Consider the following 14,965-nt stretch of genomic DNA (forward strand, 5'->3'; position numbering starts at 1 on the left):
AATTTGATTTTTATTTTCATTTGTATGTATATGGGTGATTATTTTTGAAATCATATTTTTTTATTTAAAAATTTCGGTTCGAACATTTCATTTGAATATTAACTGAAGAACACTGAAAAGTGAAAATATTAATTAAAGATATCCTTTCTTTTTTTAGCTTAAACATTTGATTTTTAAATGGATATGATGAAACTTATCATTAAAATACAAAATCTGGATTAAATGACAAACAACCTTTGAATATAGATTTTGTATTCGATTGCTGAATTCATTTCAACTGAATTATTGATAAATATTTTTGCTCTTATAAAGATGATGATGCCATTTGTATGTATTATCATTTTTCAGTGTTCTTTTTTTATGTTCAAGTGAAATCTTTAAACCGAAAAAATTGAAATAAAAAATATGCTTTCAAAAATAATCACCCATATGTCAAAATTTTTTTGTAAAGTTCATTTTGTTAAATTTACAAATAAAGAAAAAATCTCATATTTCAATCAAATTTCTGTTTTCACTCACGAAATCACAACTTAACGGATAAAACAACGTTGCCGAGGACTTGTTTCAATGGCAGCAAAATTTGGTGAGCAGGAACAGAAATTTGATCGAAATATGAAATTTTTATTTTATTTGCAAATTAAACAAAAGGAACTTTTCAAAAAAATAAAGACGTATATAAGTTCTGTGAACGTTAATATTTATTTATTCATATTAAATATCACTATTTATTGAATATGGAATGCAGAAAAAATTGATGTGGATATTTGGAGCTGTTGAACAAAAAGGTGAAGAAGATTTAGGGGATAATTTTATGGTCATAGTGCCATATTTGAAAAAAAAAAACATTATCGCAAAAATTAATAATTGAATCAAAGAAGGAAAAACAATAATCAGCAACGAGTGGAAAGCTTCCATTTGCTTGTGAGAAATGGGTTCCACCCACCAAATAGTCTGCCACAAACATCATCACCTTGACACTGTTTCGAAAGCCAATACAAACACTATCCAAGGAATGAAGGCACATTTACGATCTTTTTTCACAATATCAGGAGTGAAAAAAGCGATTTATTCCTGGAGTGCTTGTAACATTCATTGTGAAAAGATCAGGTTTTATTTTCCACGGAGAATACATGGAAAAAGTTATAAAATTTTAATCTGAAGATGAATTTGAATTGGAAATTGATGATGATGAAAATGATGAAAACAAAGAAATAATTGATATCAATGATATTTTGGGAATCAAAAATGAAGAAGATACTGAATAGTAATTTTCAAAATTAAAAAGCGAGGATTCAGATTCATTTTAGAGCTGGAACAGGAGGAGATTCTTTGTCATTTGAATAATAATTAATATTTTTAAAACATAGACATATAAAAGATTTCTAACGTTCGTTAGCATTTTTTGAGAAATAAATTCTTATTTTGAAAATTTAGAAATGAGTGTATTATGAATTCTCAGAGCAAATACAAAACAATCACTATTCATAGACTTCTTGGTAGAATATTTATTAATTTCGCATAAATAAACAATTCTTTTTAAAAATATCAGAAAAACAAAACAAAACAAAAAATAGTTATTATACTAATAATAAATACAAAAATAAATGAATATTGAAAGGCTTCATTTAAACGTGTGTAACTTTGTAACTATTGATAGACAAAATTGGTTTCCGGATAGATCGAGAGATTATTTTCACTTCAGAACCTCAATTATAAGTACAAAAATTTCATTTACAAATATTGTTAATTATTAATTCAAATAAGCTAAGAATGAAAATACGTTTCTCAAAAAGGACATTGACAAAAAATCATATTTGAAAAATATTGATCATCGGACAGTCAGTGAAGTCAGTGACTGTAAATGGAGTCAGTATCTCACAGGGAAGAAGTTTTTCTTTTTTTCTTGAAACAAAATGTAATTTGAAGAATAAAATAAAATGAATAAATAAATTAAAATTGGTTTGTCGTACGAAAATTCAAAAATTGCAAAAAATAATAATTTTTTCTAATACCAATACTGACGTGGATTTTTAATTACATATATCGCATAAAATACCGGACATCGCACAAAATACCGGACAAGATCGTTTGCTCAATAACCACTCAAAAAGAAAATCTGTAAAATTTCCTCAAAATATATCTCATCAATGCAAACTCAAGTGTCATTCAAGACTTTCAAAATAGCTTCATTTGTGCTCAGAGAAAATTATTTTTCTAATATCAGAGAAACTCAAAATACTATTTCTCCTTGATTTCAAAATGTTTTCTCTGAGCACAAATGAAGCTATTTTGAAAGTCTTGAATGACACTTGAGTTTGCATTGATGAGATATATTTTGAGGAAATTTTACAGATTTTCTTTTTGAGTGGTTATTGAGCAAACGATCTTGTCCGGTATTTTGTGCGATGTCCGGTATTTTATGCGATATCTGTACTTACTGGCGTTACAAAAATTCTAAAATCTGTAACACATGTTTAGTTTCATTGATGTCATTCTTATTTTACTAATTCCTAACATTTTTGCATTATAAGCAATGAAATGAATTTTTATGTTTCAATTATTATTTTGCGTTCAAGTTTCAGGGGAAAATAAATATAAAAAATCATCACGTCAATTTTGTTTTACAAAAAAAAGGCAATTCATCCACCCGCGTCACAAATATTAAGTTATAGTAATAATAATAATAATACGTAAAAATAAATCAAATAAGTTGAAATTGAAAATGATTCACATTCATTTAAACGTAATTTGAAATATGGTTGTTTTTGATCATTTTACAAATAATTTCAATTAAAAATATTACAATTTCTTTGATAAAATTGTATTTCTGAATTTCATAAGAAAAAGCAAACAAAGGATTCAGAAAAACACAACACATTCTTCCATAGTTATTATTTCCGTTCATATTGTTTTTCTGCTTTCATGTTTTTGGTTAGCATTTGCCTTTTTCTGTCAGCTCTCAACTCTTCCAGTTTATGCAATATCCAATCAACTGATGTGAATGACTCTTCGGAGTGTGCAGTTATGAAATCAGCTTGCAATGACCCTTTCAAAAGGAGAATTCAGTGTTCAAATGGAGAAAATGCAAATCTGAATTTTGTTTGGGAAAATTATCGAAGTACTCTTTCAACCATATTTTCATGCTGCAATTCGTCAATCACTTTGAATATGCTGAACTGTGCTTCTTCGAATGTGAAAGGAAAAGATTGTGTGTTTTCCAATTCAATCAACAATATCCGCGATTGCATTCTCGATAATTCACTTTTCAATAATCATCCGTTTGCTTTGTCTGGTTGCACTGTAACTGCTTGCAACATAAGCTTGTCGTCCACAAAACACATGAACACTTTTCCAACACAAACTTCTTTTCACCTACGAAGGATACAATTAACTTCAAATTGCTCCGTTTTTGTCTCCAAATCTTCATTTTCATCTTTCACAGACACTCCAACATATGCATCTTTTGGCTGTGATGCATCGATTGCAAATGCCAATGGAATTCTTCGATGCTTCATTTCAGAGGCTGTTCTGCAACCATGTCAGACACCACGCTGGCAAATTCTTCAATTGGAGGTCTATCAGTTTCTGATGCACACATCGCAATAGCTGATTCGAAGTTTGTTGAGAACAATCCAAAACTGAAGAAATATCCATCTCTTCGAAGAAACATGCTTTGCAATGACAATGGTAGCCTTCACATCAGCAGCCTCAAGGGCGGAGATGGCTCACAAAACGATTCTTCTCTTTGGGTTCTCAACTCAGGATGCATCTTGTCTGGCATCCCCTCTGCAAGACTCTCTCCACTGTTTGTTCCTTCTCTTTTCTCTGTGACTTCCTCCAGCAGCGCCAACCAGACAACCCTCATTTTCACAGGATTTCTCCTTCTTCCATGCAACTTGACTTTCCAGCTCATCTCCAAAGTCGGAAACCTCGAGATGACCGAGAACGAGGAATTCAGTCAGGATGGATATGTGTCGGAAAACGAAGTCCATGCAATGATTGATTCCTCCTTTCTGAACAATGCTGGAGATGAAGCAGAAGTCTCGGTGCGCATCCTGTTCGGTAGCACTGATGCTCCATCACAAACAGAGGCATCCATCCTGAAGAACAAAACAGATTCGAAGGTTGATGATGAGGCGAAGGTTGCAAAAGGAGCAAATGGTTCAACTCCTTCGTTATCACTGATAATTATTGTTCTTTTCGCTGTTTTGTTTTTGATTGTTCCTATTGTTGCAATTGCTTTTATTGTCAGATGGAAAAAGCAAAAGAGGAGAACAGAAGAACTGGAGTTGATTGTTGAAGACACAGTGAAAAAGGATCCAAAGGTATTTGAAATGGTGACAATGGAGATGTCTCCCGAGGAACAGTGGAGAAGAGCAGAGAAGGAGGCAGAGAAGAAGAATGAAGAGAGGATAAAGAAGAGGGTGAATGCAAAAAGTTTGGGACATTCAGAATCATCAGAGCATCTTCTGCCTGAGAGTGGATCAACAGAATACATTCTGGGAAAAGACTCAGACAAGATCCCTGATTGGATGCTGGAGAAGGTTGATGAAAAGGAAGAAGAAGAAGAAGAGACAAGAAAGCAGACTCCATCGCCATCCATCTCATCCACTTTAACAACTGATTCGGATTCAACATTTGATCGATCAGAGAGTCTATGCCCAACCACCTCATCCATGTCGAATCTGGTGGATGCAATTGCCTGTTCATCGCCTCATGAAAAATTGATTGTGGACTTGAGGGATTCGTTGTTCATGTTGCTTCATGGGAGAAATGAGAAAAAAGAGATGGCAATTGGGAGTTTGCAGGAGAGGGAGCAGACAGCTTCCCAAATCCTGTTCTGAGTGGCAAATCTCGCACTTCACTCCTTTGATGAGATGGAAAATGGATTATCTTCTCTTTCCAATCTCAGTCCTCATATTGTTCTATTCTCAGAACACATGGTCATCTGCATTGTGATACATTCCGATTTTTCTTCTGATGACAGTTCAGACTCATCATCCATCTCTTCATCGACTGTTGTAACATCTGCTAGCGATGATGATGATGATGATTCCCTGCCCTCATCTGCCTTTGAGGATGAGGATGACTTCAGGAAAGAGTGTCTGAGATGGAAGGCGCCTGAGCTGCTGATCAACAAGAAGACGGGAGCGACTAAGAAGTCGGTGGTGTTTTCGATTGGGATGATGGTGTGGGAGTGTCTGACGCTCCAGATCCCATTCGCTGAATATGACCCAGAAACAGCTGGACAGAAGATTATCAACGGGGAGAGGATGTGTCTGAACAGCATCCACCAATCATCGTTGGCTGCTGTTGCCACAAAGTGTGTGGCATCCCAGTGGAGAGATAGACCCGGACTTGACCAACTCAAGCGCGAATTCATTCAGCACTTCCCACCTGGTGCAGCCATCCTCACCATGTCTGATGCCGTTGCCTGCGCTCCTGCAAGCCGATGCGCTTCTGGATATGAAACAAATGGCACTCTCGATGCTTGCATGGGCAACTAGAATTCTCTCCATTTGCTCTCAACGCTCAAACGCAGCAAACACAGAAAGCGCCAATTTTCCAGTTGGCTTGCCAACGCTTGACTAAATGTATTGTCTGCAGTGTTTTCAATGATCCTTGCAATTTTATTTTTTTGTTTTGTTCTTTTTCTTTGGAAATCAAACTTCTGTTTCAAGATTTGTTGCTCCATCCATTTCTGTGTTTATTCTTGTGAAACAAAACACTTGTTGAATCAAAAATTGTCAATTCTTGTTTCCTTCCACAACTTATCCACTTGAGTTCACATTTACAAACCAGATGTCAGAGTTTCGCAATGATCAAAATAACATTGAATTTCATCTGTTCCAAAGCTGCAAATGTCAGTGTGCGAAAATTCAAAAGCAAATCAATGCTTTATGATAGCATTTTGTGATCGAAAAATAACACTTGATACTTGCATTGCTTGCGCTTCATGATGCATTGCAGATTTCAAGCTTTCAACGCTCTCTGATTAACTGTTTGAGTTTTGCTTATTCTGCCGATTTTCTTGAATCTCCAAGAAAAATTTGAATACTCAAATGGACGTTCTGAATCTAGCCTTTCAAACCACCTTTTCGAAACATTTCATAATTTCAATTCTTTCCTGTTGAATGAAGTTCTTATTTATTCATTCGTAATATTAAATGCTTCTTCTGAGAAAACAAAATGCAGATCATTCTTTGATGTCCATTTCATCATTTTCATTTTCTTTGAAAATGATACAAAAACATTTATGAGTTGATTTTAGAATCATGCTTTTTTTTTTTTTTTTTTTTGAAAATAGCATCTGAAGCGATACGGCCAAACATTATTCTTCGAAGCACAACATATTCCACCAACTCATCACTCCAAAAACTTTAATTTTCCATGTTAAAAAAGATGCATCTTCCTTCAACTCTTTTTCCCTCGTATCGCACATTTGCTTCTCTCTCAAAACGTTCTTTTTCATTACATTTTTCCTTTAATATACATCTGTTCTTGTTCTAATTCATTCTCACATTCTTTTTCTTTCTTTCCATTCTCCACTGCATTCTCTTAAGCTCCTTCATTTCTTTGCATCTCATGCAACCTTCAGCCTAAGTTGGTCTTCTCCTTTCTGAGTCTAATCTTCGCTTTCTTCGTCACACTTTGCCCTTGTTCCATATTATTGCTTTCGTTGATCATCTTCTCTTCTTTTCACAAATCGTTCTTTTTTATCCATCACTTCATTTCCATAGAAGAGAGAACAAGCCGATGAATGAAAGGAAATCCAAAAATCCAGCTGACGAAAGAGTCAAACAATTCAACAATGATGTTCTTTTGCATTCCAAAATAAATGCAAGGAAAATAAATGCAATTTGATTCGTATCTGATTCCTCTTTCATTTTTTTCCTTTTTTCTGTACCGACATGGAGGCACATTAACAATATAAATTCATTATAATTTGTTTCCAAACATCGAGTCTAACGCGTTTCCCTCCAAATTTTGACATGTCATTGGAGCGATTAGCTCGAAATAATCCTCAAATCAAATAAAAAACAGAATCCATCTTTGTTTTTCCATTTTGATCAAAAACAAGTCATCATTTAGCAAAAGGTTCAGAAGAATTTCATTTCAAATAATTCGATGTTTTCTCTTCGATTTTGATTTGCCCGTTGCATATCCAAGCTACAACAAACGACATTTTCCTCAATTGCTTCAAGAAAGCTGATAATAAATTCAGAAAATGAACTCACGCATTAGTAGGTTCGTCAAACTGAAAACTCAGAAAAATAGAAATGCGTATGATTATTCTTTATGGCAATCCCAGCGATAGGATGAAGAAACACTCGCTGTTTCATAGAGCAACATTTGCTTTCAATGGAGCTGTAATTGATTTTGATTTCAAAATCAATAAATTGAAAAGCTTTCTAGCTGAGCTCTTGTTCAAGAATTATTGATTAAGACAACTCTCCGTAATAATCCATAAAAACTGTTCGGTATATAAACATCAAATAAAGGAGAAATTGCTGTTGATTCACGAGAAAGTTTTTGAAACAATTCTTCAAAAATGTCTTGGAGCCCGATATGCGCTTTCAATATAATAAATTTCAAAAGATGCCGTCAGATTTGTTCTCTTCCTCGAATAATCTACTTATTTTATCTTTTTTCCATCGCTTCTTTGGCTCCGTTCCATTCGATTAGATTTTCTTTTTTTCTCGTTCTTTCTTGCACAGTTAGCATCTGTAACCAATTGAAAAAATGGCGCTTTTCACATGACATTCGTCTTGTCCTTTATCGCACGTCCAAAATCGAAAAAAATATAAATCATAGAAAATGAAGATGACGTCCACCAAGAGCATTTCATTGGCCACTTTAAGAAAGCAACAGCCCATATATAGAACTATCTTTGTCTCGTTGGAAAGCAATATAACCCCTTCTCTTATCTTTTTCCTTTTTAGGTGCTGTTAATTTCAGAATAAAAAGAGGGAGAGAATTTGTAACAAAGAAGCATTCTTGCGTTGACTGCAGAATTGAAGGTTATCAGTCAACATTAGCTTTGAGGAAATCTTATGAACTTTTTTGGAAGTTGTGAATGATTCAATCGAACAGTTATGACAAAGATTGGTATCTGCAGGAATGGTCTAATTTTATCTTTTTAATCGGTTGATTAATTATTTCGAACAATATCTTTGGTTGAAAAATCGAAGATTGAAGTAATTATTATTGAAAGCTAATATCCGTTGTTCATTTTTTCCCACTCAAAACCTATTCAATTCCTATTCCTCTTCAAAATGTTTGTTAATTCCAAAAGTCAGTTGCGTTAAATGTCAACCACTTTCGAATCTCTCTTCTTGCCATTTCTTGACTCTGCTTTTGCAGTAGTTGCACTGCCTTTGCTCGATTCAGATAAAAGCTTCTTTTGCACCAACAAATCAAAGTCGTGAAGAGATCTTTCCAAAGATTATTTTCCTTCATAGTTCATTAATGTTTTGATTTCAGTATTTTTCGGTTTATCGCTTGTCAATAATGATATTTATGAGGATTTTACCTGATATTTGATTCATTTTCTTCTGTATCTATTTTGTTGCATATTTTGTACATTCTATTATCTAATGATGCATTGTAATTTGCCATTATTCAACTTTTATATAATTCTGGTAGAGCGAAAAAATGATATTTATAAAATACTTGGAAATAATAAAAAAAAATGCCCAAATCAATTAATGTTGAACAAAAATGATATTTAAACAGCAAACCAGTTCGATTTCAAGAACATCATTGATATACAATAATTTTTTCCGATGAAAGTCTGAATAATCTTCACTTCACCAGTTTGTTTTAATCACCTTGAACATATTTGGAATTGCAATTATTTGTTGCCTTTTTGGTAAATAAAAATGTTTGAGTTCTAATATAAATTGGTTAAGAATATTTTCATTCAAACATTTCTCTTCAACCATCAAACATTGACCCCTAATTAAAAAGTTTATTTAATATTTATTTATTTGCGTTTTAAGGAAAAATTAACGTAAAAATTAAAGCAAGCTGGAATTTGGTGAAATATACATTTCACCTTCTGTCTTTTTACACTATTGGGATCTGAGGATTCGCTATGTATCTCAGCTTTTTCCGTTTGTATATATTTTCATCGATAACTTGGCTTGTGCTTCTCAAACAAATTTTGTTTCAGAGCTTTTGCAAAAACGTATGGAGTAAAGCCAGCGCTCGGGTTTTATCGTTCTCTTTGTTCAAATATACGATTCGAATGGCTTTCTTATAATCAATTGAACCAACTCGCCTTTGATACTGCAAATGCATTTCATTCGTTTGGACTAATGATCGGAGATAAAGTTGCAATATGGTGTTCTAATTGTGTTGAATATTATATTGTTGTTGTAGCGTGCATTGAGATTGGACTTCTCCCATTTATTATTCCACAAAATATCTCTTCAGAATCCTGCGAATTTTTGCTTCGTTTTACAAAATCTCGCGCTTTATTTATCAGCGATGCTTTTATGCAAAAATTCTTAATGTTTTCTCCACAATGTGATACAATTTCTCTTGTTGTATATACGGACAAGCTTTTTTCTTGTGATACTTCTGATTTTCCTTTGAATAACGTCCCTCCTTCATTAAAAGTTTTACCTTTTTCTTTGTTTTTACGAATTGGTCGTCTAAGTCATATTCAAGAACACGAATCATTTGGAACTGATATGAGAGATTATGATGAAAATGCCTGCATTTTCGTTTCTTCCGGAACAACAGGATTTCCAAAGGCAGTTATGGCATCACACGCAAACATCATTGCGGGTATCACAGCGTCTCGTCTCGCTCTTTCATCTTCACCTGAAATTTTGGAGTCAACAAAAGGAGAAGACTCTACACAAGAAAACCCGCCAGTTCAGCCAATTGCACGTCTATCATCTTCAGGTGCATCTGACTCTTTAGAATTCCCACGCGCAACAGCCTTCATTGCACAAGCAGAAAGTCAACCTCATTTAGCCACACGGCCTCTGTTGCCTGCTTGGATAATGAACTCGCTTTATTTGCTACTTCATACCCCTACTCACCCACTTATGTTCTGCCTTGTTTTTGCCATATTCAGCAAAGGCGGGATGATTGCTCTCTCAAGGACAGAAGAAGAAGTGCTTAGGTGCAAGAAAAAACAGGTTCCATCGCACTTGCACCCAGAAATGATGGCAGTAAGGGCATTGAGAGAAATGCGTGCTTCACATCCAACTGGAATGCTTGTGCGCAAAGAGCTACTCAGATGGATATGCCTCGAAGTCATCTCTTCATCCACTGCCCGTCACAAGGAAAAAGAAAGGGCATCTTCAGCTTCTTCAGCTTCTTCCAGTTTAATTCACAATGCAAGCAACTCATCTTCACAATCCCAAAGCCATTTACAGTCTTCTCAATCATCTTTCATTCATCCACACAAAGTTTCATCGAGTACTTCTAAAAATCTTTTCCGCTGGGCATTTTCAGTCCAATCAGCTGCTCTACACCATCTCACAAAAGAGCCTTTGAATTCACTCGAAGTGCACGAAAGCACAGGCAACATTGCACACGCAGCATCGCTGGCAGCCTTTCAATACCTCAACAGCAGCAGTCCCCATCTGTCTCCCTTTCAATACTCCTTCCACCCCAAAAGCCTCTCTCATCTTCCGCTAGGCCCTCTCCTTCCTCACTTCCACTCTGCCACAGGAGAACTCAGCCGGCGCTCTTTTTCCTCGTTTTTTGAGAGTCCGCTGCCGACGCCGTCTCTTCTGTGGGACTCCACCTTCATCGAGTCCATCCGCACGCTGCTGGGCGGCTCGCTGGGGCTGGTCGTGTGCTGCGGGTGTGGCACGCTGGCTGGCTGGGAAAGGCTGTTTTTGGAGTGCGTTCTGAACAGCACCGGAAGGAAGAAGCGGCAAGAAAGCAAACAGGCTGTGATCGCCTCTTCTGCTGCCTCGCCGGCATCTCCCTCGCCGCAGCCGTCGCCATCCAAAGCAGACACACAAAATGTGGACTCTTCTGTTTCGAGGCAGAACACACGCGATTCTGGAATACGTCTGCCAGCAAAGACAGAATTTGTGCCTCGCCGTGTTGTGATTGAGCTGTATGGAACAGCCGAGTCGATTGGGCCAGTTGCATCGACATTCTCTCCATTGCCATTGAAAGTGCATTTTTCTGCCTCAGACGACGAAAGAGGCGACTTCTACGCACATTTGGATCGGATGATGGAAAAGAAAAAAAGAGAATATATTTCAAAAAATAGTGCGCCAGGTGCGAAAAGGCTGAGGAGAATTCATCATTCGTATTCACCAGATGTTTCTCATCCTTCTTCACATTCTTCACATTCGTCGTCATCTTCTTCATCGTCGTTGTCATCATCTTCTTCTTGCATTTCATCCAGTCCATCAACTTTATCTCATTCATCTTCTCATTCATCTTCTCATTCATCTTCTCATTCATCTTCTCATTCTCTTCTGTCTCATTCTCATCGAAGCTCTTCTCTCGATTCTTATTTCAGTTCATCGCATCACTCACAGCCAGATACCCCAAATCCTCTTCTTCATTCGCATTCTGCTTCATTCAATCTGCCTTCACTGCTAACTGATGGAAAGCTGCCAACACGTCGTTCTCGTTCTTTTCTGGCAGAATCTGCTTTTCGGTCAGATTTTTCGATTCCTCAGAAGCGCCAGACAACTTCATTGAATGCTGTTCAGCTTCATAAAAGTTTCATTACACAAAACAAAGACACAGAACAACCTCTTTTGGAGAGCATTGCATCCGGCAGCACTCAGCCTTTTGCTCGAAAAACACAAAAAGACAAGTTGCAAACAACAAAATCATCTGCTTCATCATATCATTTGTCTTCACATAAGCATCATTCTTCTGATTCTTTATCATCATCATCATCATTTTCTTCTTCCTCTTCCTCCTCTTCATCTTCTTATCCATCTTCTGTAAAGTCGTTGAGTGCGCATTCTGCTTCTGTTCTCCATAGACACATGCTTTATTGGCGCAAAAGATACAAGCATCGTCCAACAGCACTCAACACCCGCCGTCTGCTGCATCGTCGCCTGTCTTCTGGACACAACTTCAGCCTTCTGCCGCTCAGCGGGTGCGAAATGAAGATAGTCAGCTGCCCCGAAGCAGGCTATTTTGTGACAGACGAGCCATTTCCACGGGGCGAGCTGCTGATCCGCGGAGCGATGGTGATGAGAGGAGGGTACTACGGCGACACAGAACGCACCTCAGAAATAACAACCGAAGGAGATTGGATCAGAACAGGCGACTTGGCCATGTGGGATCCAGCCAATGGGCTGTTTGTGGTTGACCGGATTGTCAATGCTGCGACGATAGCAAGAAAGTCAGTGGTAACAGTGGAAGCTCATTCGTCTGTTGACAAACAGGAACATTCTGATGGAATGGATAAAACTACGAAATGGAATGTGTTGAGAACGAAGAAAAAGAAAAAGAAGAAGATGGACAGCAAAATGGATGTTTCATCAGCCGAAGAACAAGGTTTGATGGCTGCCTCGTCGGATGACTCAGACACAGCACGGCATCCAACAAAGAAGCAGATCACATTTCGGTCTTCTCAAACAGTCCTTTGTGGCTTTGTTGCGTCGCTCATTGCAGATTCATCGCCTTTCATTCGGCGCCTTTGCATTCTTCCTCGCTGCTCTTTCAGCCACACCACGTGCACTCATTTCAGAGATGCTCATTTCTCTTCCTCAAATGGCACTGCCACAAAATATCGCACTTACACCCAGCAGACTGCGAAGGATGCATTCACTTTGCTAACAACAATAGCCACACAGCAGTCTCATTCGACTTCGACATCTGCATCGTCATCTTCGTCTGCATCTCGATCAGACAGACAGGATTCAAATGACGACACATCGAGCGACTGTTCGGATGCCCTCTCTTGTCCAAATGCACCTGATGGCCTGCTGCTTGTGATTGAACTCGACTGGAGAAGACTCGTTTCTGAGTGCAATCTGCGTGTCGCATCGTCTCAACCCGATCATTCTTTTGTTGACTCTTCAAACACAAAAGCTGCTTCAGTTGCCCCGTCTGCTTCAGCTCTTCCTTTCCTCATTCCGACTCTTGCCAACGACAGCTCTGTTCGCTCTTTCGTTGCATCTCATTTGCACACACTGTTTGGCACACTTCACTTGCACATTGATCCTGGCACACTTGATTTTCTTATCCTTCCGTGCCCAATGACTCAATCAAATGGATTTCTCAGCCTTAATGGAGAGGTTAAGCGTCATGCAATTGCGCATTTCATAAAACGATTATTAACCAATTCAAATTCAAAACAGTTGAACATCTAACTGTTATTTTTTTTCATGTCAATTTTTTGTAATATTTCTGTTTATTCTCCAAAAAAGGAATATTGATACAAAATTTATTCATTGAGAAAACATAAATTTTCTTTAATAATGCGCATGAATAATTTTTTGAAGTTGTAATCTTTCAAAACATAATTTACAGCATAGAATTTATAACTTCTTTTTTAACGAGAAAAATGTTCCAAAAATTCTCACTCAAAAATATCCCATATATCATTTATTCATCTTGTGATCACAACCCTTTCTAGGTGTTGTCGGGGACTGATGTTGTGCATGTTTTGTGCAAATATCAGCGAGCTCGGATGATACCTCGGAGCTGATCAGAATAACGGTCGGCGATGGGAAGAACGAGCAGCGCAGGCAGATCGAGCTTGGAGGGCGACTGCGCACTCAGCCGATAGAAAAGATCTTGCGCGGCGTTCTTTTTGCGTAATTGCGTGATGCGTGCAGGCCCTGATGAGCAGGGCGCTGCAGCGCGCCCCCGGAATATGTGGGGCATGCGTTTTGCGTGTTTGTTGAACTTGCGTGAATTTGTTTCACTTCGCGTATTTTGAAGATGAATGCGTAACATTTGCGTAAACAATGCGTAGTTTATTCATTTTTTTATCATTTATGAAACCAAATTATTGTTCAAAAACTTAGAAAATTCGCAATAATTAGGAAAGTTAGATTTTTCACATTTTGAATCATAACTTTTATATTTTGAGGTTTTGAAAGCAAATTTCATTTTTGAAATCTTTTAATTTTTTCTGTTCAAATGTGTTAAAACTGTAACATGATTTTCTTTTTGTTTCTTTGTTGAGGATAATTTTTATAATGGAATAGTCAAAAATTTCAAGATGTAGAAGCTTCGAATTTTGATTCTTCATATTCTGACTGATTACGAAATGTGAAACTTAAAAAGATTACCTGCAAGTTGTAACTCATATAAGACAATAGGCTGATTATTTTTTTGTTCAAAAATGAACTGTTTAAGATCAAAATCCCATTTGCAAAAGGAGATGGCACAAAGTTCAACTTCAAACAGCTCAGATATGGATAATTCTGAACAATATCAAATAAGGCTTTTAAGAGAAGCAGATAAAGTCAAATATTTGGCATTGCTTTCACAACTTACAACAGTTGGGGAAATATCCGACGATCAATGGAAAGAGCGCTTTGAAGAACTTTCAAGAATGAATGACACTTATGAAATCTGGGTTCTTGAAGAGAAATCAACATCGAATTTAGTGGCTTGTGCAACACTTTTGATCGAAAAGAAATTTATTCATGGCGTTAGTCAAGTTGGGCATATTGAGGAAGTTGTCACTGACTCCGCATACCGAGGAAAAGGCCTTGGCAAAAAACTTGTTTGCGTTGCTCTGTTAATCTTTTTTTCCAAATTTGACTATTTTTTTGAAATTCATTTGTTCTTGCATTTTTTTCCAGATAACTCATTTGATTGATAGGGCAAAAATACTGAAATGCTACAAAGTCATTCTTGATTGCAAGGAAGATCTTATTCCATTTTACGCATCTTGTGGAATGAAGCAACATGCAGTTTCTGCTGCTGTGTATTTTGAATGAACCGACAATTTTTTTAATGATTATTCAATAAATTTCCATTTTCAACATGAATCTCTTACGTA

The 14,965-nt window shown here is 36.7% G+C and overlaps 4 protein-coding genes across 4 annotated transcripts; all 4 read left to right on the plus strand.

Annotated features, from left to right (window-relative positions):
- Nucleotides 1-3,506: 3,506 nt before the first annotated feature.
- Nucleotides 3,507-4,844, plus strand: MONOS_13336 (uncharacterized protein; the record flags this gene model as incomplete). Its single annotated transcript, XM_067866029.1, has 1 exon — nucleotides 3,507-4,844. One exon carries the CDS (start codon nucleotides 3,507-3,509, stop codon nucleotides 4,842-4,844), a length of 1,338 nt encoding a protein of 445 aa, XP_067729435.1.
- A 96-nt stretch (nucleotides 4,845-4,940) lies between these two features.
- MONOS_13335 (putative Protein tyrosine and serine/threonine kinase) lies at nucleotides 4,941-5,507 on the plus strand (the record flags this gene model as incomplete). Its single annotated transcript, XM_067866028.1, has 1 exon — nucleotides 4,941-5,507. The coding sequence occupies one exon, from the start codon at nucleotides 4,941-4,943 to the stop codon at nucleotides 5,505-5,507; it is 567 nt and encodes a 188-aa protein (XP_067729436.1).
- A 4,191-nt stretch (nucleotides 5,508-9,698) lies between these two features.
- MONOS_13334 (putative AMP-binding enzyme) lies at nucleotides 9,699-13,409 on the plus strand (the record flags this gene model as incomplete). Its single annotated transcript, XM_067866027.1, has 1 exon — nucleotides 9,699-13,409. One exon carries the CDS (start codon nucleotides 9,699-9,701, stop codon nucleotides 13,317-13,319), a length of 3,621 nt encoding a protein of 1,206 aa, XP_067729437.1. The 3' UTR covers nucleotides 13,320-13,409.
- An 890-nt stretch (nucleotides 13,410-14,299) lies between these two features.
- Nucleotides 14,300-14,903, plus strand: MONOS_13333 (putative Glucosamine 6-phosphate N-acetyltransferase; the record flags this gene model as incomplete). The annotated part of the gene is made up of 2 exons (XM_067866026.1): nucleotides 14,300-14,686; nucleotides 14,766-14,903. The coding sequence occupies 2 exons, from the start codon at nucleotides 14,300-14,302 to the stop codon at nucleotides 14,901-14,903; spliced, it is 525 nt and encodes a 174-aa protein (XP_067729438.1).
- Nucleotides 14,904-14,965: the final 62 nt, after the last annotated feature.

This window comes from Monocercomonoides exilis, assembly GCF_001643675.1.
Source record: "Monocercomonoides exilis strain PA203 chromosome Unknown scaffold17-1647472, whole genome shotgun sequence".
Lineage (NCBI taxonomy): Eukaryota > Preaxostyla > Oxymonadida > Polymastigidae > Monocercomonoides > Monocercomonoides exilis.